Below are 27,004 nucleotides of genomic sequence, written 5' to 3' on the forward strand. Positions count from 1 at the left end.
ACTTTGTAAACACGGGAGTGCGTTAGTATGCCTTTAATGAGCAAACTACACTTTGTAAACACGGGAGTGCGTTAGTATGCCTTTAATTAGCAAACTACACTTTGTAAACACGGGAGTGCGTTAGTATGCCTTTAATGAGCAAACTACACTTTGTAAACACGGGAGTGCGTTAGTATGCCTTTAATGAGCAAACTACACTTTGTAAACACGGGAGTGCGTTAGTATGCCTTTAATGAGCAAACTACACTTTGTAAACACGGGAGTGCGTTAGTATGCCTTTAATGAGCAAACTACACTTTGTAAACACGGGAGTGCGTTAGTATGCCTTTAATGAGCAAACTACACTTTGTAAACACGGGAGTGCGTTAGTATGCCTTTAATGAGCAAACTACACTTTGTAAACACGGGAGTGCGTTAGTATGCCTTTAATGAGCAAACTACACTTTGTAAACACGGGAGTGCGTTAGTATGCCTTTAATGAGCAAACTACACTTTGTAAACACGGGAGTGCGTTAGTATGCCTTTAATGAGCAAACTACACTTTGTAAACACGGGAGTGCGTTAGTATGCCTTTAATGAGCAAACTACACTTTGTAAACACGGGAGTGCGTTAGTATGCCTTTATTGAGCAAACTACACTTTGTAAACACGGGAGTGCGTTAGTATGCCTTTAATGAGCAAACTACACTTTGTAAACACGGGAGTGCGTTAGTATGCCTTTAATGAGCAAACTACACTTTGTAAACACGGGAGTGCGTTAGTATGCCTTTAATGAGCAAACTACACTTTGTAAACACGGGAGTGCGTTAGTATGCCTTTAATGAGCAAACTACACTTTGTAAACACGGGAGTGCGTTAGTATGCCTTTAATGAGCAAACTACACTTTGTAAACACGGGAGTGCGTTAGTATGCCTTTAATGAGCAAACTACACTTTGTAAACACGGGAGTGCGTTAGTATGCCTTTAAAGTAAGGAGGACGGAAAGAAAGAAAGAATGGGTGGTCGCCTAAGACAGGCTGAAACCGTCAGTTGGGAGCGACATCGCTCGCGGTCGCTTTGTAAAGGGGGTCGACGGTTAAATCACATGACTACACCAGTCGTAGATCCTTTGGGGATGCTTGTTATAGGCAGGTGGTCGTTATGAACAGGTAGTCAGCAGGACAGGTTCGAAGGTGCTTGACAACAATAACAGTAGCAACAGTAACAAAAACAACAACATCAGCAACAACAACAACAACAACAACAACAACAACAACAACAACAACAACAACAACAACAACAACGTAGGCCATGCGAGAATCAAAACTTTTAATGTTCGTTTTCCGTCTTCACTAAGACGGCTTCTTTGATAAGACAATTACACACAATACAGGCAATACAGTATACACAATACATACACTGCACAATACACGCAGTGTGAAATGCCAGCCCTGTAAGTAACTGAGACGATCTTAGTTGTGTTACTCGCCGACTGTGTTCTTCTTCTTTTATTACCTGACATCCAAGTAGGATGCGCAACAGTTACGACTCGTGAGATCCCGTGCAAGTTATCGATCAACGGCTTTTAACAAGAGAAATGACCTTTCTTCATGGCACTGTGACCTACACGTATCTTTCTCTGTCTCGTGACACAAAGAAAACTAGTTTGTCTGAAGGCACCGCCCTTCTCATGTGAACATTCAGACTCGATTTCATTCCCTCACTTCTCAAGATTTACGCGGTTCGTGACATTTCCAGGGCATCGATGTTCAATGAAAATAACTGCGTTCCGTTGTGACTTCTGCAGCGACACGCTTGCACATTGTCGGTTACTTTGTCTCGTGGCATGGAGATCAAGACATTCTTTAAAGCTACGCTATCCACATACAGAACTTTCCGTTTGTCAAAATTCTAAAGCCGCCTCGCTGAGTAGCCTTAATGATTATTTTCATTTTCCATTTCATTTTCATTACTTTATTGTCCCATCGCTGGGAAATTCGGGTCGCTTCCTCCCAGTGGAAAGCTAGCAGCAACGGTGTCGCGCTACGCAGGTGTCTGCGTGTTTAGGTGTATTCAGCCACCTGCACTTATGACAGAATGACCAAGCTAGGTCTTGTACGTTCCATTGTGGTGACACGGGGGTGGGACATGGCTTTCGTCTCTGGGTCTGCACATAAAGTTGACCCGTGTCCGTCCCGGCCCGAATTCGAACCTGCGACCTTCCGATCACAAGTCCATCGTTCTACCAACTGAGCTACCTGAGTTAAAGGCACAGTACGCCTCCCGTAAACCATCACAGATACTGTCAGGCTTTTATACACAGTACAAACACCCTTCCATTTGAACGCTCACCGAACGGGAACATACGTAAAGAGCGAGCAATTTTCAAAGAATTAATTTTGCGGATTGTCTCCTCTCAAAATCGGACTGTGGTGCGTTTGGGCGCTAGACCTAACTTTTAAAATCCCTAAATAATAAATTGACAGCTTGTTACACAAACATTCTTAAATCATAAAAGAATTCTTTTTTCATCAAGACAAGATCAGTACAATTCGAAGTTTTGAAAGTTTGAAAAAAGAAACGCCCGGAAGCAGGGTCACGCAAGGTCGTGGTTCTCGTAGCAGACGACGGTTTATGCCTATCGCCAGTTCCTCTGAACAGTCAAAAACCATCGCTAGAGTTCTTGTGAATCACAGCCGTTTGTTTCGTATAGATTTAGAGGTACATAATAACGTGCTATTGCAGATAAGCTTACAGCGAGTCGCATTCAAATTACAAACTGACGACTACATTGTGCAAAAGGGAAACTGGATCACAAGGGTTCACGATGGCTCAAGGGTAAGATAAACCACGCAAAAATGAATTCTTTGAAAATTGCTCGCTCTTTACGGAGGGCACCAAGGATGTTCTCAAGCGGTGAGTGTTTAAATGAAAGGGTGTTTGTACTGTGTGTATAAGCCTGACAGTACCTGTGATGGTTTACGGGAGGCTTACTGTGCCTTTAAGTGGGATATATATCACATTGGACTTTGCATCAACATAACTCTCCGCTGCGAAGGCGATAGCTACTAATGGTCCGGTGTAGGAAAATTCAAATCTTAGAACTTGTTTAAATTGTACGCCTTACTGCCGTTATAAAGAAAGGATTTTGTAATTAGACAGTTCCTTCGGATAAGCGTCCATTTTGAACCGTATAGTTATACTCTTTGAGTTTCAAAACTATTCTGAAATATTCAAACATCTGTCAGTTACACACACACACACGCACACACACACACACGCACGCACGTACACACACACACACGCACGCACGCACGTACGCACGCACGCACAAACACACATGCGCACACACACACACACACACACACACACACACCCACACAAACACACACACACACACACACGCATCACTGATTTGAGCTCGTTTTTTGTCCGCCGTGGATAACAAACCTTTGATTTGCAAAAGTGTTTTATGTATTTAAATTCGACACAATAGTTGCACAAATAGCAAAAGCGATGATAAAAACACATGCTTTCGAACACAGTTTAAAGATGTACATTATTTGCACAATAACAAATGCGATACGGCAGACACCGTTGGCTGAATCGATACTCTTCTTGAAACGTACTATTTCACTGTTATTTCTACACAGGAAAACATCTCTTTAAAAATAATAATATGGTATTGGGACATAGTTTCAGCTCGAAGATAACCTAGTTGGGAATAAGCTTTATATTTCGTGCGCCTATGTGCGTGCGTGTGTGTACAACATATCCCATTCAAGCACTGGGAACACAATCAGAGCAGACCGCGTTGAATTAGCGCTGGTTACAGTCACCTTTAAAACATCGAGTGTTTCTTGGCCTTCATCTCCCATTGTGTTGTCAGCAGAACTTCTTCGTTTTTGGTCAGCAGAAGATGAAAATTAGTGACTGGATATACGGCTTTCTGTAGGAGTTTGCATTACATACAAGTGGTGTTTCACTTCCCGTCCGCCCGGTGACTGGAGAAATGTCGCAGACGACACTAATCAAAGGTTATCGTCGTTAGTCTTCCCTATTTCATAAAGTGGGACAAACCGAGTGGGTTGTCGATGCAACCAAAGATATATATTTATCGAGGCAAGAGCCCGCAAGGCCGCGGCCGGGATGCACTGCCGAATGACTCGGAGTGCGTTACGCCGGCGTGACTTGATTTCACTGTTTGCTAACTCACGAAACGTAAGACGTTTTGGTGTTTTGCACGGAGTGAGCTAAACCTGTATCCAAGATTTGCCAGTGAAATATTGTGACTTTGATTTAACACCAAGCAAGGGACTGATAATAACAAAACGCAGACGACATTCTTACGACCGGTGCACAGCGAGACTGCAGCAAGTGTGCGGGCACGCTCCCAGAAGTGAGGTCTTAGCCTTGTGCTGCAGGCAGCGGTTGCCTACCTATATTAGTGTGCCTACCTGTATTCGGTGTGCCCATTAAATACAGCCTTTAGTGACTGAGTAGTAATGGCGAGTGTGTCGAACAGAGAATTGTTAAGCTGACCAAAGTCCAGTCTGAGTTTCTTGTGTTGTCGTGGCTAGACAGCAGGGTACGTGTGTTTCGCTGCCAGTGGTCATACTCATAGTTGCTTTGTTGCTTTGCTGTGTGTAACTGATTGAGTTGAAAGCGAAGTGTGGGGACCCCGCTTGCCACGATAACATGTACACCGGCCACAGTGCACCCGGCCTGATATAACATTACAAGGTCAAGTGAGCTTGCAAAGAGCTTTTGCCAACAACAGTTGCTACTTCTCTTGCACAGAGTTTAGTAATAGTTTGAAACGCTATGTGAAGGGACCCGCAGTGTGCAGTGAAGGAACCCGGGCGTGTCTGTGTTTGCATGTGTTTCTTCGCCAATGGTGATTGCTGCACTCTCAGTTAGGGTCTGGTAGTCCGCGACTGCTGAACCGAAAGCCAAGCATGTGAATAGGCACACAGTCATAACACGGAAACAACCCGACCAGAAACAGTGGGATCGATGTCTGTGGTTTGACTCGTGGAAATCGATTGTCACCTTGACTGATAACTACAGCGATAAACCAAAAGTAAACCTACCAGAAATTCAACCAGTGGGATGTATGTGTTTTGACCATGGAGACTCGATCGATATTGATTAGTTTACCATCGCAACCAGTTGTGTGTCCATGCTCGCCCCAAAACAATGAACGGAGAAAAAAACTTCACGCCAGGCTGACGACACACACAACCTTGCCTGCGCGCCGGGTGTGTCGTGTCAACAAAGAAGCGAATATGACACCTTGACGAGACGCATTAGTTTGTGTTGTCTCACATAATTGCTTCCGTGTGTGTTGGATAGAACGCGGTAGCCTATTTACAAATCGCGGGGCGCGCCCCGTGATTTGTAAATTTTTTTACAAATCACGTTTTTGCGCCCGATATTTTCTTGTCATCTCTAAAGTCAAGGGACAACAAGTCGCGTAAGGCGAAAATACAACATTTACTCAAGCTGTCGAACTCACAGAATGAAACTGAACGCAATGCAATTTTTCAGCAAGACCGTATACTCGTAACCAGTTGGGAGTGATGCAACAATATCACGGTCTCCTTCCCACAGCAGTCTCAAAATTTCGACTTAGAACGATGTCTTTATCATAACTGTGAAGAACAGAACGGAGATCATTGTCGAAGTCGGCAATTCTACAATCACGTTCGTCTTTCGTCTCTTATCAGAAACATTAGCGAAAAACATATATGGAAGATAACTCTGTATTCTTGTTTTGATAGATTTCGGCTTTTAGCTCCGCTTCTTTTCCTGTACTCCGCGCAGCAATTATCCATCCTGTCAGAGAGGCATGAGCGATAGCGTGGACCGATGATGATCAGAACTGACTCAAGGCCTGCTTCGTATTACCGGATTAGCAGCGCGAGTGTTTCAACAGAAAGCACAAACTTGCACAAAAGGAATATGTAGTCTGTTCATTTGTTCTGATCGAACTCATCAAAGGCACCTAGCAAAAAGGGGGAGAGGGGGAGGGAGGGGGTTGAGGTGTGTGTAACACACAGCGTATTCGAAAAACAGTTCCTTCACCCTAGTCTAACTCTTTCAATCCCCCAAGGTCGAGCTCTTCAGTCCGAGATGAGTTTCCCAAATGTTCATCCTGTTTTGGCAGTTACTATCCAGATACTCCAGTGGTGAGAGTATGAACTCAACGGTATATTATATATCAGTATCGCAGCTTCTTATTCGACTTCTTCGTTCGTGGGCTGAAACTGCTACGTTCACTCATGTTTTTGCATGAATGGATTTGTACGTGTATGGCCGTTTTTACCACACCATTCAGGCAGCATACGCCGATTTCGGGGGAGGCATGCTGGGTATTTTCGTGTTTCTATAACCCACCGAACTCTGACATGGATTACAGGATCTTTTCCGTGCGCACTTGGTCTTGTGCTTGCGTGTACACACATATAGGGGAATAAGGCACTAGCAGGTCTGCACATAAGTTGACCTGGGAGATCGGAAACATGTCCACCCTTAACCCACCAGGCAGCCGCGGCTGGGATTTGAACCCACGACCAAGGGGAGAATGATTCCGGGGTTTCATATCACACCCGTCTTTGTAAAGTAGGCCTACTGTTGTTAGGTCAGTTGTCAAGCCATAATGATATGGTAAAGCGTGAAGAAAACACGAAGCGTTAAATTAGCATGGTGACACGAGTTCCGTTAGTCTAACTATCAATCTTGTCACATCGAAAGCAAATGAAGTCGAACCAGTAAGGGTGAAAGTTGAACCATCAAACGCAAAAGGAGTGTGCGCTTGCTGTTGTTGCCGTCACATCAAAGTATTGAAAAGTGTATGAAACAACATTCGAGATCGTACTTTTGTTTTAAATGGAGATGCGTTTATTATCTAAGAGTTCGCACACAAAAACGGAGAATCTGAAAAACTGCCGGAAAATGACATTATTTCAATATTGTCTGTGTAGCTGATTTCCGAGTCGGCCCGGAGATTGCCGACCGTTTTGAATTAACGAGTGGGAAGAAAAGGAGGCAATCAGCTGTTTGACCTACCCTGTTGCTGATGTTAAATTTGTTTATTGAAAAATGAAGTAAGAGAAAAAAAAAAGGATTTCTTGCGTAGAATTCCTTATACTGGAGGACTTCTGAAATGTTTCTTACTTTGTTGGGTTTTGCTGAGTATTTACAACATATTGTATGCAATGATCTGCTGCTGCAATCTTTGTGTTCATAAGCATTCTCGTTGAGATCTAAACTACCTGTTTTTCCCCCTCTTCCTTCGATAGATCTGTGGATGCGAAAAAGTGAAATCTCAGTGGTGCACTCTTTCAAAAGCAAAAAGGTTTTCTTGGCTAACGTTCACAGGGTTTTCTCTTTTGGATTTCTGACTACCCGACGACCAGGTTATCGATGCCCCAACATTTGTATGTCTCGACTCTAGATGTTGATAGTTTTTGTGTAGTCTACTAGTTTTCACAACCGCTCACTTGCCCGTAAACAAACAGCTAGTTTTGTTTCACATTGGGAGCCCAGATTTCCCACAAGGCGTGGGTTAAGCTTACCAATTAGGGTGATCTCCCTTGAGCTTGCCCCATGTACTTAGATCAGTGACCCCATGGACATAACAATGCCAATGGCAGCCACCACGCTCACAGTCGAAGGCCCCGCTGAAAACCCAAGTCGTAGACAGCAATGTCATTTTCCTATTCTTCCTCTTCCGATTAGATACAGAAGAGGCGCTGAAAAGGTATGCAAAAACAGATCGACTGCTGACGTTCCAAAATTAACAGGAATAGTATTTTTTTGGAACGTTTAATTTATGACAAAACAAAACGCTGGGAAGACGCAAGCGAGGCGATGCCAATGATTCTTTGATTTGACATCATTGGCATTGCCTCGTTTGCGTCATCCCATCGACAATTTTATCAGCTGAGTTCATTATCTGTATCATACGTGTTTGTCTGTCTGCCTTTTTGCCTGTCTGTCACTTACAAGTTACAAGACCGCTGGGTAGAACTACAGTGAATATAACGTTTTGTGTTGTCATAAATTAAATGTCCCAATAACATACCTACCGTTGTTTAAATTTGTTTTTAATTCTGCCCAGATCTACTTTGGCCAACCTTCACCAGAGAAATATCTCTCACATTGTTACCGAGCGCAACATAATTAATTTTGTGAGGTTTGTTTCATGCTATTGTCTGTCATGTCACACCTATCTCCAGAAATAAGCGTTGTACAAGACCAACGCCCTTCCATTAAATTACTTCCCTCCAACACTGCTGCTGAACGTCACAGAATTCGTTTTGTGAAGTTTGTTTTGTGTTGTTCCTCGTCAGGTCACACCTATCTCCAGAAATACAGTCGAACCAAAAGAGAGCAACCGACTCTGAATCAACCCAAAACAGTAAAGGAAGAACGTAAAAGAATCGATCGCACTCACCGCCACATGCAGAGGTCGTGAGATACGACCAATCCCTTAAAGGGAATATATATCTAACAAGAAAACTGTCTCAAATCCCCCCCAACAGCTATACAGTTCAGGGGTTGTAAATATGTGACCCCACACCAGAAATACCTTAAAAATAAACGTTTGAGTGCTGGTGCTGAGTTACTCAAATTGAAAACGGTTGTGTTTTGAGTGGGCATCCGAGACTGTAATTCTCATTGTGACGTTCTTTGAGCGAGTTATAATTATATAGATTTCGCCCTGACCCTTCGACCCTGAGTATTGCATGCGCTATTCCTAGAGATACAGATTTGAAATTGAACCGAGAGCTACTGAGTTCGTTTTGGGAGTTGAATAGATGACAATATACACAAGGAGAATGAGTGTTTGTTCGTTCTGTTTTCCAAATGTGAATGCTGTGTTTGGTTGTCATTGTTGCAGCAGACCTTGATATTCTCCAACCGACATTACGTTTGTTTCTGTTGTGAGAAGCGTTTTAGCGATGTATGGCACGGAATTTGCGTGCGTAAGCTAGACTGTAGATTTGACTTCCTCAATCCAGCGGTCTTGATCTGCTTTGACCAATGGGTATCTATGAAAATTGAATTGACAATAATGACACCGAAAGTCCGGACTCCTGACAGGAGAGCTGGGCGATGCAAACCGCTCTCTGATTAAAATTCATTTAATTATTTGGCATACTTTTGGAGCAGTTTTGAGCAAATCATTGCAGGTGTTTCTTAATTACAGTACAGCGAATGTCCCTTGGCTTTTGTGAACAAGAAACAATTGACAAGTGGCTCTATCCCATCTCCCCCCTTCCCTCCGTCGCGATATAACCTTGAATGGTTGAAAACGACGTTAAACACCAAATAAAGAAAGAAAGAATGTCCCTTGAACCTTTTGAGGTCCAAAACGTCAGAAAACTTTCCAAAATGACGCCTTCGATAATATATATATAATATATGTATCTTTAACGGACACTCACCAAAAGTCAACATCATTGTTTCTTCCTGGGTAGAAGGGGAAGGTTTAGCACTCATCTTTAAAGTGTCAGCAAGTGATATCAGTTCAGCAACAACACAAAACAAAAATAACTATAGATATCAAACAAAACAAAAATTTAAAAAACTAGAAAAATGAAAAGCTGTGCCCTGTATACAGCCAAGATGTTGATTTTTCGTACATGTCGAAGTGGACGCAAAGATGCTTTAATCATATGTACACGCCTGGACGAATCTTTCGTGATGTCCAAAGTCTTCAAAGGCAGCAAGGTGCCTTTGGTCTGTCTACAGACACCAAGTTTGCTAAGCCGCCCCTCTATAGTGCTTGTTACGATAACCTGTCTGGGAAGGTAGCTGTCTTGATCTGCATTGACGAATGGGTATCTATGAAAATTGAATAGACAATAATGACTACCGAAAGTCCGGACTTTTGACAGGAGAGCTGGGCGATGCAAACCGCTCTCTGATTAAAATTCATTTAATTGTTTGGCATGGTTTCGGAGCAGTTTTGAGCAAATCATTGCAGGTGTTTCTTATTTATTCATTTATTTGCTGTTGAAAGCGCTCATGTGTAGTAAGCTTAAGTCTGCGGCCAGTTAGTTCTTTTCTCCCGTGTGTGTGTGTGTGTGTGTGTGTTTTCACAAGATTTGTCAAAGGAAAAGTGTTGAGGTCCGGGTCTGCAGGAAAACGAGATAGGTCAGATTAAAACAGATAGGTCAGATTACCGTAACTGTCATTTTTTATGCCTAGATATTCTTCAAACCCTGGAAACCTCTGCTGTTCCAAGTCTTGTGTCCCCGTCTTCTCTTCATTTCATTTGTTGTTCATGTTCATCACTCTCTTATCTCAATGCTGGGCAATTTGTCGCTTCCTCCTCGTTGTCATTCTGATAACCATCGGTCCACGCTATCGCTCTGTCTCTCTGACAGGATGAATAATTACCTCGCGCATTAAAAGGAAATCTATCAAAACAAGAATACAGAGATATCTCCCATATGTTTTTCGCTAATGTTTCTGATAACAGACGAAAGACGAACGTGATTGTAGAATGGCCGACTTCGACAGTGATCTCCGTTCTGTTCTTCACAGTTATGATAAAGACATCGTTCTAAGGTCAAAACAAGTCGAAATTTTGAGACTGCTGTGGGAAGGAGACCGTGATATTGTTGCATCACTCCCAACTGGTTACGGAAAAAGTCGTCTGCTCCATAGCCATTTAGTTATGATCCCGTGACAAAGTTGATTTTCACGTGACACTTTTGCCATATTTAGAGTTGTTTGCACAGTAAATACATCCGCGAAAGATAGCTCGCTTGAAAGTGTCTTACATAACAATTCCTTTCTAAATTTAAAAATTACACAACACCATGAAAAATCATTATTGACGATCGCGAATCTGCTTATATCAATAACACATTACGAAAAGCTCTAAATATGTTTAAAAAAAAATTTAAAAAATCGATTTCCTCTTCAGAGAAGGAAAACAAAGGCATCCTGTTATGGATAAATGAGACTCGAAGGGAAGTAACTCATTTTGACCTGAGTTCAGGATGCCTCGTTGTAAGTTAGCAGCAAGATAAGACGCGTTACGCAGGTGTTCTAGTTCAGGGTCGTGATTGCAACACGACACGTTCGTTCAAAATAGGAGTGTTCTACCCACTTAACGCTGACCCGTAGATCAGTAGGTCAGGATTATAAATAATGATTTGACAGACTAGACTGGTAGCAGTATGCTCTATAACAACAGGGGGCGGGGAGGGGGAAAGGGGGGGGGGGGGGTGTGTGGACGGCAAACTGGGTTGGGGGTTGGTGAAGGTGTGTGCCTTTTGTGTGTGTGTGTTCGTGTGTGTGTGCGCGTGCATTGAGCGTGTGTAATGTGTGTGTGTGCTTGCATGCGCGTCAGTGGGCGTGGGTAATGTGCGACTGTGCGTGCGTGTGTGAGTGTATGTGTGTGTGCGTGCGTGTGTGTAGCGTGCGTGGGTAATGTGTGTTTGTGTGCGACAGTGCGTGCGTGTGTGTGTGTGTGTGTTTGTGTGTATGTAGAACTTTCTATGCGCGTGCGCGTTTGTGGGATCATTCCAACCATCTCTTTTGTCCTTTCCTTTGCAGGCTGCAGGGATGGTTCGGCGAAGACCGCTCTTCCTTCTACTGCCTCTCCTGGTTGTCTCCAGCATTTTCATCATCGTATACAGGCTAGGTATACATGAATCCAGGGTTTCATTTACTATTGCGCCCTGGGCCATTGGTGCATTACATCTGAAAATGTCCCATCACAATTCCCTTCAGTGCGTCAAAGGGCGCATTGAGATTACGTACCACTGCGCCACCACTTTACATCGGATTACACACACACATACAGAGATAACACAATATAGCGGCTAATTCTCAGATGGCACCATATTGCCCTATTTTGCATATTTGGTCAAAACGCATACAGTCCTCTTGGCGCTTCTTGCCTTCGGAACTTGGTTGAAGGGGTCAAATGTCCCATGCCTTTTTCTCCCAGGCTAAACCCTGTGAATCCATATCTTCTTAAAGCCGGCCACAGTCCTTCCCGCGAAAACACCTGTGCTCACTATCTAGATCTCAGCACTGCCTAGGCCTTTACGTGGTAGAAGGCCATCTTTCTTGGCCTTTACATGGTAGAAGGCCATCTTTCTTGGCCTTTACATGGTAGAAGGCCATCTTTCCACTTTGACACTTGCCAACAATCAACATTCTGACTGCCTTCTGTACAGAGTGAAGATTTTTTGGGTTAATGATTTTCAAAGATTTCCCCTAGCATCGAGCTGTTGTCGTGTCGCGCTCTTGTCGTGTCGCGCTCTTGTCGCGTAGATGTCGATCGAGTTTAGTCAAGTCAAGGTTTTGTCGTGTCGAGCTTTTGTCGCGTAAATATCGAGTTATTGTCGCGTCGAGCTTTTGTCGCGTCAAGCTTTTGTCGCGTCCCATAAATATCGAGTTATTGTCGCGTCAAGGTTCTGTCGTGTCAAGGTTTTGTCGTGTCGAGCTTTTGTCGTGTCGAGCTTTTGTCGCATAGATATCGAGTTTTTGTAGCGTCAAGCTTCTGTCGTGTCGAGCTTTTGTCACGTAGATGTCGAGCTTTTATCGTGTCGTGCCATTGTCGTGTCGAGCTTTTCTTTTGTCGTGTAGAGCTTTTGTTTTGTCGTGTCGAGCTTTTGTCGTGTAAATATCGAGATTTTTTTCGCGTGAAGCTTTTGTCCCTTCGTTCTTTTGTCGTTCGAGCTGATCATGTCATGTACCCGATGCAAAGTGACTCAGTGAACAGCAATTTTGACAAGAGTGTTTTTAGCTGTATTGACACAAGATAAGGGATATGCATTGTCAGTGTTTTTCATTTCTGTGTGAATGAGTGTATATAGCAGTATTGACACAAGATAAGGGATATGCATTGTCAGTATCTTTCATTTCTGTGTGAATGAGTGTTTAGCAGTATTGACACAAGATAAGGGATATGCATTGTCAGTATCTTTCATTTCTGTGTGAATGAGTGTTTAGCAGTATTGACACAAGATAAGGGATATGCATTGTCAATATCTTTCATTTCTGTGTGAATGAGTGTATAGCAGTATTGACACAAGATAAGGGATATGCATTGTCAATATCTTTCATTTCTGTGTGAATGAGTGTTTAGCAGTATTGACACAAGATAAGGGATATGCATTGTCAGTATCTTTCATTTCTGTGTGAAGGAGTGTATAGCAGTATTGACACAAGATAAGGGATATGCATTGTCAGTATCTTTCATTTCTGTGTGAATGAGTGTATAGCGTATTGACACAAGATAAGGGATATGCATTGTCAGTATCTTTCATTTCTGTGTGAATGAGTGTATAGCTGTATTGACACAAGATAAGGGATATGCATTGTCAATATCTTTCATTTCTGTGTGAATGAGTGTATAGCTGTATTGACACAAGATAAGGGATATGCATTGTCAGTATCTTTCATTTCTGTGTGAATGAGTGTTTAGCAGTATGGACACAAGATAAGGGATATGCATTGTCAATATCTTTCATTTCTGTGTGAATGAGTGTATAGCTGTATTGACACAAGATAAGGGATATGCATTGTCAGTATCTTTCATTTCTGTGTGTGTGCAGTCTGGACAGAGCAGTACGACTACGCAATTTATTCTCGGCGCCTTCCGTTTGACCAGGGTAATGCATAGCAGCGGTGGTGTCCGTGTGTATGTGTGTGTGTGTGTGTGTGTGTGTGTGAGTTCAAATATTTCCCCGGGGAGCATGCCCCCGGACCTCCCTAGGAAATTCTGGTGCTTCGCACACACAACTAATGTACCCCTACCACAATTGGGACCCCCCCCCCTTCTTTCCCCTCAGCCTACTTAGGTCTGTCCCTGGTGTATGTGTGTGTGTGGGGGTGTGCGGTGAGTGTGTGTGTGTGTGTGTGTGTGTGTGTGAAAGATTTATGTGTGTGTGCAGACCGGCATAAGCGCTACGACTACACCATTTTTTCTCGGCGCCTTCCGTCTGACCAGGGTAATGTATAGTCGGAATTATTTATAACGTAACCGGTTATAACGTATGTATTTGTTGTTCCCACGCCAGAAAAAGAACCGGTTAGAACATATCCAGACATAATAAAGCGAGTTATTATCTAAAAGTGGTCAAAATGTAGGATTTTAGTTTTTTCGCTGAAATGCATTCCTTAGACACTAACTTATCGAGTCATTGTTAAATGGGTGGGGGGGGGGGGGGGGGGGGGGGAATACCTGCTCTCTGACTCGAAGACAACTCGTGGGGAAGACGAAAGCACTCTTCGGAATCAAAGTTCTTTTTGGTAGCTGACGATTATTCATTCATCCCCAATTTCAACTTTGGTTTTGTTAGCACGATATTTGCCTTCTTGCTTTTGTTCATGCTAGATTATGCTTGAATGTTATATGGTTCCGGTTGACCTCCCTGCAGAAAAATGCAATTCAGCATCCGGGTCTAGGAAAAGTGCCTTATCTCTCTGATTCTAAGTTGAACACTGACCGTGACAATTGTATGATCATGTTTTGTTTTGTTTTCGAAAATTCACCATCGTTGTTTTTGTTTTGTTTTTGTTTGATTTTGGTTTTTCAAAGTTGTGAACTTTTGTTCTCCCACAATGACAATTGCCCGGGTTTGCAAAGCACCTTGGGAATTTTTATTCTTGTCCCAAAGTCGAGGATTATTATCATTACGTGGTACTGGTAGCTTGATTTTGATTGTAAACGTGATACACAGTGAAGGTATACTTTCCAGAAATAATCGTATTTTCTTTCAGTTTTTATATTTAGTCAAGTTTTGTCGTGGTGTATGTGTGTGTGTGTGTGTCTGTCTGTCTGTGTGTGTGTGTAGAGCGATTCAGACTAAACTACTGGACCGATCTTTATGAAAATTGACATGAGCGTTCCTGGGTACGAAATCCCCATACGTTTTTTTCATTTTTTTGATAAATGTCTTTGATGACGTCATATCCGGCTTTTCGTGAAAGTTGAGGCGGCACTGTCACGCTCTCGTTTTTCAACCAAATTGGTTGAAATTTTGGTCAAGTAATCTTCGACGAAGGCCGGGGTTTGGTATTGCATTTCAGCTTGGTGGCTTAAAAACTAATGAGTGAGTTTGGTCATTAAAAATCTGAAAATTGTAAAAAAAATATTTTTTTTATAAAACGATCCAAATTTACGTACATCTTATTCTTTATCATTTTCTGATTCCAAAAATATATAAATATGTTATATTTGGATTAAAAACAAGCTCTGAAAATTAAAAATATAAAAATTATTATCAAAATTAAATTGTCCAAATCAATTTAAAAACACCTTCATCTTATTCCTTGTCGGTTCCTGATTCCAAAAACATATAGATATGATATGTTTGGATTAAAAACACGCTCAGAAAGTTAAAACGAAGAGAGGTACAGAAAAGCGTGCTATCCTTCTCAGCGCAAGTACTACCCCGCTCTTCTTGTCAATTTCACTGCCTTTGCCGTGCGCGGTGGACTGACGATGCTACGAGTATACGGTCTTGCTGCGTTGCATTGCGTTCAGTTTCATTCTGTGAGTTCGACAGCTACTTGACTAAATGTTGTATTTTCGCCTTACGCGACTTGTTTTAAAAACAATTCATGAGCGACTTTTATGATTTATCCCTCCAATTAGAGGGTTTGTTTAAAATCAGTTTTTGTATTGACACCTCGTTTTTGTTTGCAAAGTTCGAAAACCGTACTTTAGTTAAACAACATGTTTTTACGAAAATAAAAAAGACGTACATGTTGCAATTACTTTTCTTACCTGGATCCTCTCTCTCTCTCTCTCTCTCTCTCTCTCTCTCTCTCTCTCTCTCTCTCTCTCTCTCTCTCTCTCTCTCTCTCTTTTTCTTTCCCCCTCTCCCTCTCTCTCTCCCCCTCTCTCGCTCTTTCTCTCCCTCTCGCTCTCTCTCTCTCGTGCTCTCTCTCGCTCTACCCCTCTCTCTCTCTATATATATATATCTCTATCACTCTCTCTCTCTCTTTCTCGCGATCTCTCTCTCTCTCTCTCTCTCTCTCTCTCTCTCTCGCCCGCTCGCTCTCTCTCATGTCCGATTATGACAGTATCCACTAATGAAAAGTTCAATGATAGGACAAATATGACGTATGCAACAGAAAACAATACTTATTTTACCACATTTTACCATATTATTATTAGCATTAAAAAGGGGGGAAACCGGTTATAACGTTTTGTTTCCTCTTATAACGTTATAACCGATCTAACCTATTATAACGTAGACCGGTTATAACGTATACATAGGTTTCGCTCCGTCTTTCTGTATGTTTATCTGTCTGTCTGTCTGTCTGTCTGTCTGTCTGTCTGTCTGTCTCTTTCTTTGATATCCCTGGTACTTATGGGTCGATTGAGCTGAAATGTGGTGTGTAGTTTGTTTTTATTGGAATTTCTTTTTGTGTTGTTTTCAGTGTGCATGCCATTTACTTGTTTCGTTTTTCCCCCAGTACACGTGAACACAGAAGTTGCGGATGACCTTGCCAGCAAGGTCAGGATTCTGTGTTTCGTCACCACGACGGTAGCCTATCAGGATCGAGCACTGGCCATTAATGCCACGTGGCTCAAGCGATGCACACGTCATTTGTTTGTGTCGTCAAACCCACTGCCACTCTTCCACTCCAAGAACGTCTTACACTTGGCGGAAAGTAATCATTTTTTTCATTTAACCGACAAATACTTTTAACAGATTGAACTAAAAAACCAAGAAATGTCATTTATTCGAATGTCTGATTATAGACCAAGCAAACATTGTTTTTTTTTTTTTAATTTATTTAAATTTTGTCTTTCGTTAAATATTCCTGTAACTTCCCTTTCTTGTTCGTTTGCTTTTATTTGTAACAGATAAAAACATGACACATCTGATTTTTCACAGCTTACCAGGGCAGTGTATATATTATAGGCTGAAAGTGTGTATCCGTGTTTGTGTGTGTGTGTGTGTGTGTGTGTGTGTGTGTGTGTGTGTGTGTGTGTGTGTGTGTGTGTGTGTGATTGGACCTAGTGTATGAGAGGGAGGGGCTTGGCTTTTTTTCCGTCCCTTGCTTTACCTGTAACTATTTATCTTTTCTAACCATTGCTTACCTTTTGCACACCATGATTCTTCTAGTACACAACAGCAGACAACACCTGATGGCCAAGACATTCGCTGCACTGCACCACTTCCCTTCCCTCAACCATATTATGCACTAAACAGAATAAGGAATGATCACAGGGCTATACGCAATTTGTTCACCTTTCCTTGCCATTCCCTACCTTAACTTACCTTTTGCACACCATGGGGCGTGCAGTTCCCGAAGGCAGAAACCACCTGACGGCCAAGACGTTCGCTGCCCTGCAGACTTACCTTCCTTACCTCACCTCACATCACCTCACCTCACCTCATCTCATCTCACCTCACCTCACCTCACCTCACCTCACCTCACCTTACATTACCTCACCTCACCTCACCTCACCTCACCTCACCTCACCTCACCTCACCTCACCTCACATCTTCACATAATGGTGCGTGCAGTCCCCGAGGGCAGAAACCACCTGACGGCCAAGACGTTCTCTGCCCTGAACCACATGTACACACACGAGCTGGGCACGTACGACTGGTTCGTCAAGGCGGACGATGACGTGTACCTGATCGTGGAGAACCTTCGCCTCTTGCTGTCCAAGCTGTCGCCCGATGACCCCGTGTACCTCGGCCACCACTTCAGGTCAGTTCACCTCCACGGGGTTCTGGTGCTCAGGGGGCCAGGGCTAGAGAAAGTTACCAACCGGGTTGGAGCCAGTCGCGGTGTTGGATTGGTTGAAATTGAGATTTATTCTTTTGCCCTTAGGCCAAAAAAAAAAATAGGTGTGGTTACGGTAACATAGCCAAAAAAAATAGGGTAGGTAGGTAGGCAATCACTTTTTTTTTTTTTTAAACTTTTTTTTCTAATGTGTACAAATTAAACCTACTTGACAGGGAAATAAGTGTGCGACACGGGCGCTTTCGCTTTCATTGCGTTTTTTGCACTCGTTTTTTTTGTTTTTTTTTGACAAATGTAATAAAAAGTTATAGGATCGGCCCCTAAAAATAGGGTAGGTCGGGTTACCGTAACCACACCTATTTTTTTTTTAGGCCTTATAAGAAATCATGGCTCCTTCGCAATTTCTTTTCAAATAGCCAAACCAGCGTGCTACCTTATTCTTGCAATATCAGGAAAGTGCACGACTTAGCGTAACATCTAACTCGGCCACCACTTCAGGTCAGTTAGATCAGTGTTGTTTTGCGCCCTCGCGGTGAGACCATTAGGGGTATAACCCCGGGCGTTACCCCCATTTCAGATGAGATACCTAGTTGGATGCGTGTTAAGGTGTAACTAGCTACCTGCAACAATGGCAGAATGGCCGAGGTCTTTTACGTGCCGCTCCACTGTGCTATCACGGGGGTGGGACATGGATACCATCTCTGAGTCTGCACATAAAAAGTTGACCCGTGTCCGTCCCGGTCTGGATTCGAACCGCTGAGCTACCTGGGCCCCCGAGGTCAGTTCCATTTTGTGGGGTTCTTGTGCTCAGGGGGCCATGGCCAAGGAGCAGGAGAAAGGTACAAACCGGGTGGGAGCCAGCAGCGTGTTGGATTGGTTGAAGTTGAAAATGTGTCGTGATTTTAACGAATCAAACCCTGCGGTTTGTTCTCACCTGCCTAAATGGCGGGGTAAAAACAGTCATACACGTAAAATTCCACTCGTGCAATGCAAAAACACGAGTGAACGTGGGAGTTTCAGCCCACGAACGCAGAAGAAGAAGAAGAAGTTCTCACCTGGTTGGGTTACACCCACTGTTGCTTGGTGCACCTCGGCCTTGGTAACTCAGCTGCCAGGGCACTTGACTGGCCATCCTCTGGTTCCAATCCAGGCCGCTCAGCTGCCAGAGCACTTGACTGGCCATCCTCTGGTTCCAATTCAGGCCGCTCAGCTGCCAGAGCACTTGACTGACCATCCTCTGGTTCCAATTCAGGCCGCTCAGCTGCCAGAGCACTTGACTGACCATCCTCTGGTTCCAATTCAGGCCGCTCAGCTGCCAGGGCACTTGACTGGCCACCCTCTGGTTCCAATCCAGGCCGCTCAGCTGCCAGGGCACTTGACTGGCCATCCTCTGGTTCCAATTCAGGCCGCTCAGCTGCCAGAGCACTTGACTGACCATCCTCTGGTTCCAATTCAGGCCGCTCAGCTGCCAGGGCACTTGACTGGCCATCCTCTGGTTCCAATCCAGGCCGCTCAGCTGCCAGAGCACTTGACTGGCCATCCTCTGGTTCCAATCCAGGCCGCTCAGCTGCCAGATCACTTGACTGGCCATCCTCTGGTTCCAATCCAGGCCGCTCAGCTGCCAGGGCACTTGACTGGCCATCCTCTGGTTCCAATCCAGGCCGCTCAGCTGCCAGGGCACTTGACTGACCATCCTCTGGTTCCAATTCAGGCCGCTCAGCTGCCAGATCACTTGACTGGCCATCCTCTGGTTCCAATCCAGGCCGCTCAGCTGCCAGGGCACTTGACTGGCCATCCTCTGGTTCCAATCCAGGCCGCTCAGCTGCCAGGGCACTTGACTGGCCATCCTCTGGTTCCAATCCAGGCCGGAAGGGACACGGGTCAACTTTATGCGCAGACTCAGACGGAGAAGAAGAAAAGGCCAACACAGAGGGACCCTGAACCTCCAAGTACCCCCTTAGCGAAACTTTTGTGTCATATCGGTTAGCTTTAATCCTTGAAGTCCAGCCAAGTAAACATTCTTGCCCATTCTGCACGTAAACTAGCAGGTAATAACAGGCATGCAATATCACTGCGTTTAGCCCTTTTCAAATAGCTAAACCAACTTGGTACCTTATTCTTGCGATATCATGAAAGTGCACTACCCACACATCTAACAGTAACGTTCTTGTTTGACCGCGTGCAAAAATGAGGTGTGTACAAGCGCATACATCGGTGTACGAACACTTTTGCACTGAAACTGTCGACACATCGTGACAACACATCAACTAATTTGTATTTATTTTGTTCAATCTACATGTCTTCTTTCTGAAAAATACTGCTACGGTGGTACTCGTCACAGTAGAATCGTCATACACTGAGATAATATATAAGACCAAACAAAAATATATGTATAAGTTACAGCTCCGGCCATCCATGGTATCGCCTGATATTTTGTCGAGACTGGGTCAATGAATATGATGACGTCACTCGAGGCTCTGCCGAGAGTGACGTCATTATATTCTTTCACCCCGTCGAGACAAAATATCACGCGATACCATGGATGGACGGAGCTGTAACGTATATATGGCATGACCAAAGTAAAGAGAATTTTTGAGTCACTTGAGAAAAAGTGACTCTATGTAATCGGTCAGTGTTAGTCTGTCCGGCCGGCCGGCCGTCCGGCCGGCCGTCCGTAGACACCACCTTAACGTTGGACTTTTCTCGGAAACTATCAAAGCGATCGGGCTCATATTTTGTTTAGTCGTGACCTCCAATGACCTCTACACTTTAACGATGGTTTCGTTGACCTTTGACCTTTTTCAAGGTCACAGGTCAGCGTCAAAGGAAAAATTAGACATTTTATATCTTTGACAAAGTTCATCGGATGTGATTGAAACTTTGTAGGATTATTCTTTACATCAAAGTATTTACATCTGTAGCCTTTTACGAACGTTATCAGAAAAACAAGGGAGATAACTAGCCTTTTCTGTTCGGCAACACACAACTTAACGTTGGGCTTTTCTCGGAAACTATAAAAGTGACCGGGCTCAAATTTTATGTGAACGTGACTCATTGTGTTGTGAATAGCAATTTCTTCCTGTCCATCTGATGCCTCATATAATATTCAGAACTGCGAAAGTGACTCGATCGAGCGTTTGCTCTTCTTGTTCATGGGATGTGGCAACAAATCATTGGAAATTCACCATGGGCAATCAACCCAAGCCTAGAAGTTGTAGAACTATATTTTGTTTCAGTCTTGGCAAGGCCAGTTTTTTCCAGTTCCAGAAAAGACATCATGAATTCATTCACCCTGCCGAGACGAAAAAAACCATAGATGAAAACGTATAAGCTTATATCCCGTGACGCATCAAAGCTAAATTTTGTTTTGAAATGTCTTCACAACGTACAGATAACTCATAACGACATAATCGCCTTCACAAGACAGGAAAAACGCACACTTTGATTTTCGTCTGCTACAAATGTAGTCTTGTTGGTTGACGGAACATCAACAGGAATAAATGCTCAATCCGCTGTCAGTTCGCAACTGAACCTTGGTTTTTTTCTTTAACTTTTTGGTTGACATTGAAACGGCAATCCAAAAGAGTGTTTCAGCTGTTTCAAGACACAGGCTTAGCTCCTTCTTTTGAGTTGCTTTTCAGTCTAAAATGACACCGGAAGCGAACAAATTGTCGCGTACTGTCGTCACAAAAAGACGTCATGACAAAGTTACACGCAAAGCGAAAGAGACTTTGACGTCATCTAGTTTTGTTCGGAATTTTCCGTCTGTTCCTAGCTTGTCAGTGAAGACTTGACGTGAGTAAGCTTACCCAAAACGTCTTTGTTGTTCTCTATTCACATTGCAGCTGTGAAATAATCAGTCTTGTGTATCGGTCGTGTAGCCAGAGTTTGCTTCTGCAATCATTGTGTTCGTGTTGATGACGGCTTCATAAGACAAATCAGCGAATCTATCGTGAGGAAGACGTTTATGTACAAATCACCGAACCCAACCCATTTTTTTGTCATTTTTTGTGTGCATTTTTCTGAAGAATAAACTGCATGTGGTTAATTTCATCCGTTTAATGCTTGTCGAAACGAGCCATAAGGCTTTAGAATAAAAGATTTCACGCATTGCTTGGCCACCTGATCACAGATGAGCCTGGTCGCAGTTTGTAGGTTGAATCTATGAATCGGCCAGAGATAGATCTGCATTTCTGGTACGACCTTCCAGATTATCAACAGCGGGTTCATGGTCGGAATCAAGAGGTCAAATGTGCGTGGCTCCCAATCATTTCATAAAAGATTTCCATTTTCTTGTTTCTGCGGCTGCGCAAGTTATTTTGCCTAGGTCATGGCCGAACTTTAGGCCTACGGAGAAATATCGCTGGATATTTTCTCCCTAGATTAACAGAGACAAAGAAGGGAAGTCATGCTGTATGTTGGTTTAGGGTAACCCGACCGACCCCATAACTTTTTTTTTCATTTCTCAACAAAAATCCCCACAAAACAATCTCTGGCACATTTTGCAAACCATGCCGAGACTAAAAATTAATTTTTTTTTTTCTAAAAAGCCGACCTACCGACCCTAATTTTTTGGGTCATGTTACTCTAAACCAACATATATTTTTGTTTGGCCTAACTATCAAAAAAATGATTCACTGGCTTACATATGGTTTTGTTCATTTTTCTATTGATTTGCTTTTCAGGGTCAATGCTCATAACGGCTACATGAGTGGAGGGTCGAGCTACGTCATCAGTCGTGGTGCGCTGAGGATTATGGGAAAGCAAGGACTACCACAAAATGGCGGAATATGCAAGTAAGGTCATTGGGAGACAAGCATTGAAAAAATCCCTCTCTCCCTTTGTCTCACTGTCTCTCTGTTCCTGTCTCTCTCTCTCTCTCTCTCTCTCTCTCTCTCTCTCTCTCTCTCTCTCTCTCTCTCTCTCTCTCTAATTATATATATATATCCCCTCCCGCCGCATGCAAAGCCTAGCTTGATCTGAGATGGTGAGCCGAATGGTTTGCACAGAAGAGAGAGAAAGAAAGATCGAGAGACATAGACAGGGAAACAGAGAGAGAGAGAGAGAGACAGACAGACAGACAGACAGACAGACAGACAGAGACAGAGAGAGACAGAGAGAGAGACAGAGACAGAGAGAGAGAGACAGAGATCAAAAGACAGAGATCAAAAGAGAGAGAAATAAAAAGAGATAGATTGAAAGAAAGAGATACGAGAAGAGATAGATGCACACCTTTACCTGGCTGGTTGACTGACCATGACTGACCACGCAGGCCGGAGGAGCCTGACGAGGACGTGGAGGTGGGTCGGTGTCTGGAGGCAGTTGGCGTGCTCCCTTACAGCACAGTGGACACATACGGGAGGGAGACCTTCCACCCCTGGACCCTCCCCGACACCCTCTTCTCCTCCCGCCCCACCAAGCACGACCTGCACTACAAGCTAGCGGTCAGTACTTTTTGCTTTCCCTTCTTCCAATAGACGAGCTTCAGAAATAACTCTGGGCTTTTCAGACCTGGGAACCCATACGATTTTACCGTATTTTGTACTTATGATGTAATGTTGTCTAGAATACGAGCAGTACGTTCAGCGGAGAAAAAAAAATACGACCAGAAAAAGTCTAAGACTTCTTTCCATCACAAGCGCATCCTAAAACCGATCCAAAATGTTGACACATGATTACAATTTTTTTTCTCTCTAAACATTGAAAGAACCATTTGTTAACTCAATTAACAATATGACGGACGAATGTGAAACATGTTTGAATCATCGATGTTTAAATGCTATGTGGAGTACGCTCATTTTTCTGAAAATACACCAAGTTTGCTTGGGAATACTCCAAGTGCGATACAGGGGTTCCCAGGTCTGCCTTTTGTCTCTGTCAGTTTGTCTGCAAGGTAGACCTCAGATATCACTTGCCATGCCTTTCTCTGCTCTGTCTGTGTTCAGCGAAAAGTCGGATTATAACGATGAAACACAACCATTTTAACCAGCTCTACTCAAAACTCCAGTCACGGAACTTGTAACGTTCAAAGGAAACCAATTCATGAACAGATGAATTCCAAAAATAACTCTGTCTTCTTCTTCTTCTTCTTCTGCGTTCGTGGGCTGAAACTCCCACGTACACTCGTGTTTTTGCACAAGTGGAATTTAACGTTTATGACCGTTTTTGAACCCGCCATTTAGCCAGCCATACGCCGCTTTCGGAGGAAGCATGCTGGGTATTTTCGTGTTTCTATAACCCACCGAACTCTGACATGGATTACAGGATCATTACAAGTTGAGCGAGTGGAGTTTTGAGTAGAGCTCGCTAAGAGCGGTGTGTTTTATCGTTATCATCCTCAAACAGAGCAGACAAGGCCATGGCTAGTGATAATAAAAAACAAGTCGCGTAAGGCGAAAATACAATATTTAGTCAAGTAGCTGTCGAACTCACAGAATGAAACTGAACGCAATGCAACGCAGCAAGACCGTATACTCGTGGTCCATCGCTCACGGCATAGGCAGTGAAATTGACAAGAAGAGCGGGGTAGTGGTTACGCTATGCTGCATAGCACGCTTTTCTGTACCTCTCTTCGTTTTAACTTTCTGAGCGTGTTTTTAATCCAAACATATCATATCTATATGTTTTTGGAATCAGGAACCGACAAGGAATAAGATGAAAGTGTTTTTAAAACGATTTCGAAAAAAAAATTTTGATAATAATTTTTATATATTTAATTTTCAGAGCTTGTTTTTAATCCGAATATAACATATTTATATGTTTTTTGAATCAGCAAATGATGGAGAATAAGATAAACGTAAATTTGGATCGTTTTATAAATTTTTATTTTTTTTTACAATTTTCAGATTTTTAATGACCAAAGTCATTAATTAATTTTTAAGCCACCAAGCTGAAATGCAATACCGAACCCCGGGCTTCGTCGAAGATTACTTGACCAAAATTTCAACCAATTTGGTTGAAAAATGAGGGCGTGACAGTGCCGCCTCAACTTTCACGAAAAGCCGGATATGACGTCATCAAAGCCATTTATCAAAAAAATGAAAAAAACGTTCGGGGATTTCATACCCAGGAACTCTCATGTCAAATTTCATAAAGATCGGTCCAGTAGTTTAGTCTGAATCGCTCTACACACACACACACACACACACGCACAGACAGACAGACAGACAGACAGACACACATACACCATACCCTCGTTTCGATTCCCCCTCGATGTTAAAATATTTAGTCAAAACTTGACTAAATATAACAAGAAAGGTATGTTGTTGGAGCGTTTAATTATGTACAGCATTTTATGGCTAGTGATATCCAAGGTCTACCTTGCAGATAAACTGACAGAGACAAAAGGCCAGTGACATTGTGTTTTACTGAACAACCACATGAAAAGTATTCTAAGGAGTATTTTGCTGCGGTGTCCTAATAAAGACATGGAACCACGATAGCGCATATGTACCGTACTTGTAAATGAAGGGAAACAACTTAAGGTGGAGATTAACTAAGCAGTTTTCAATTGCTTCGTACGTCTTTGTTTCGTGACCAATACTCTTGATGTTGATACCGTTGTGTTCCAAAGACTCTGCACGTTCTGCACCTTTGGCTCACTGTGTAGGGGAAGGGTTCCTAATATGGACCGGCTCCTAATATGGACCACCTCCTGTTCTGACAAACTAACGGCGCTAGAGCGCTCGAAACAATTTCATTGGCTGTATTAACCCTCTCTGGATAACTTTCACATGTCAAAACAGTTGTTGAAACACAAACCTCAAAACCGTTAGGCTTTTTCTCTTTTTTTTCTATAACGAGATCAAACACGCGGCAGTCGTTTATGAATGAAGTTGTTTTTTTCCGATCAAGGTGCCAGCTGTGACTATTTGGAACTCTCTCTCTCTCTCTCTCTCTGTCTCTCTCTCTGTTTCTCTCTCTGTTTCTCTCTCTGTTTCTCTCTCTGTTTCTCTCTCTCTCTCTCTCTCTCTCTGTCTCGCTCTCTCTCTGTGTTTCTCTCTCTGTCTCTCTCTGTTTCTCTCTCTCTCTCTCTCTCTCTCTCTCTCTCTCTCTGTCTCTCTCTGTCTCTCTCTCTCTCTCTGTTTCTCTCTATGTTTCTCTCTCTCTCTCTCTCTCTCTCTGTCTCTCTCTCTGTTTCTCTCTCTGTTTCTCTCTCTGTTTCTCTCTCTCTCTCTCTCTCTCTCTCTCTCTCTCTCTGTTGGTCTGTCTGAAGGTCTAGGAAAAAAGCTTTATCACTATGCCTCCAAACAAGGCTACGTAAGATACTTCTTTTTTGTGTCCTTATTTTTGATTTGACTACCGTGGTGTTTGAACCCAACAGGGCCCGGACTGCTGCAGTCAGCTGACAATCAGCTTCCACTACATAACGCCGCCCACCATGTACACGCTGGAGATGATGCTCTACCACATTGACGTCTACGGACGTCATCATGATGACGTCACTTTACAGAAAAAGCTGTTCAAACCAGACGTGGAGCTCGTGCCTCACACGAGCCAGGACGAAGCGTTCAGATGATGACAGTGTCTGTGTGTCTGTGTATCTGTGTGTCTGTGTGTCTGTGTGTGTGTGTGTGCGGGAGGGGGCGGGGGGGGGGGGGTGGAGGGGTTCTCATGATCACCGACTTGCTGTCTTCTTCCAATAGCAGTCACACGAAGGGATACAACGTTTTCACTGAAGCAAAACCCAACGAAGGACCAGTAAAAGGTCACACAGAGACGGAGAGAGAGAGTGAGAGAGAGAGTGAGACCTGTCCGGCCTCCGCTTTTAAAACCTTAAACAATCTGAGTATATGGGATCAAACAATTGCAAGAACAATTACTGTTTTGATATGAACAGACAATGAAACAATATTAAAGGCAGATGCTGTCTTGGTGTGTGTGGACAGACTCGAGTGCATTCGGGAACCCAATGTGCACCATTTTCCCGCGGCAGAAACGGAAATCCATTGTTTTACCAGCGCAAATGTTATAAATAGAGAATACTACAAGGCTTGCTGTGTCGTACCAGATTTACACGAGTTTTTTTTTTTAAATATTGAACTGCGAGCGAAAGCGATCTGTTCACTATTTGAAAAAGCAACGAGTGTAAATCTGGTACGACACAGCAAGCCATGTAGTATTCTGTTTATCTTACATACTGTACTTACGTGTATTTTACTGAAAATGTCCTGCAGTCGAGGCAGCTAACTTGAAAACGCTTGTTTTGGAACCTCGATCTCTTCTAAAGCATCGTGCAATCTATTACGTCAAAGTACCCCCCGCGGGTTAGGG

The 27,004-nt window shown here is 43.3% G+C and overlaps 1 protein-coding gene across 3 annotated transcripts; it reads left to right on the forward strand.

Annotated features, from left to right (window-relative positions):
- Nucleotides 1–3,779: 3,779 nt before the first annotated feature.
- On the forward strand, nucleotides 3,780–26,301 carry LOC138974146 (glycoprotein-N-acetylgalactosamine 3-beta-galactosyltransferase 1-like). 3 transcript variants are annotated; one of them, XM_070346838.1, is made up of 8 exons: nucleotides 3,780–5,063; nucleotides 11,561–11,648; nucleotides 13,573–13,629; nucleotides 16,445–16,642; nucleotides 17,506–17,695; nucleotides 22,417–22,527; nucleotides 23,004–23,175; nucleotides 26,055–26,301. In XM_070346838.1, exons 2-8 carry the CDS (start codon nucleotides 11,570–11,572, stop codon nucleotides 26,247–26,249), a joined length of 1,002 nt encoding a protein of 333 aa, XP_070202939.1. In that variant the 5' UTR covers nucleotides 3,780–5,063; nucleotides 11,561–11,569; the 3' UTR covers nucleotides 26,250–26,301. The 3 variants fall into 3 exon arrangements, with proteins under 3 accessions (XP_070202939.1, XP_070202940.1, XP_070202941.1); XM_070346839.1 differs by having other exon boundaries at nucleotides 3,780–4,568; XM_070346840.1 differs by having other exon boundaries at nucleotides 3,780–4,017.
- The last annotated feature ends 703 nt before the right edge of the window (nucleotides 26,302–27,004 follow it).

The sequence above is a fragment of the Littorina saxatilis genome, linkage group LG8 (assembly GCF_037325665.1).
Source record: "Littorina saxatilis isolate snail1 linkage group LG8, US_GU_Lsax_2.0, whole genome shotgun sequence".
NCBI classification, from domain to species: domain Eukaryota; kingdom Metazoa; phylum Mollusca; class Gastropoda; order Littorinimorpha; family Littorinidae; genus Littorina; species Littorina saxatilis.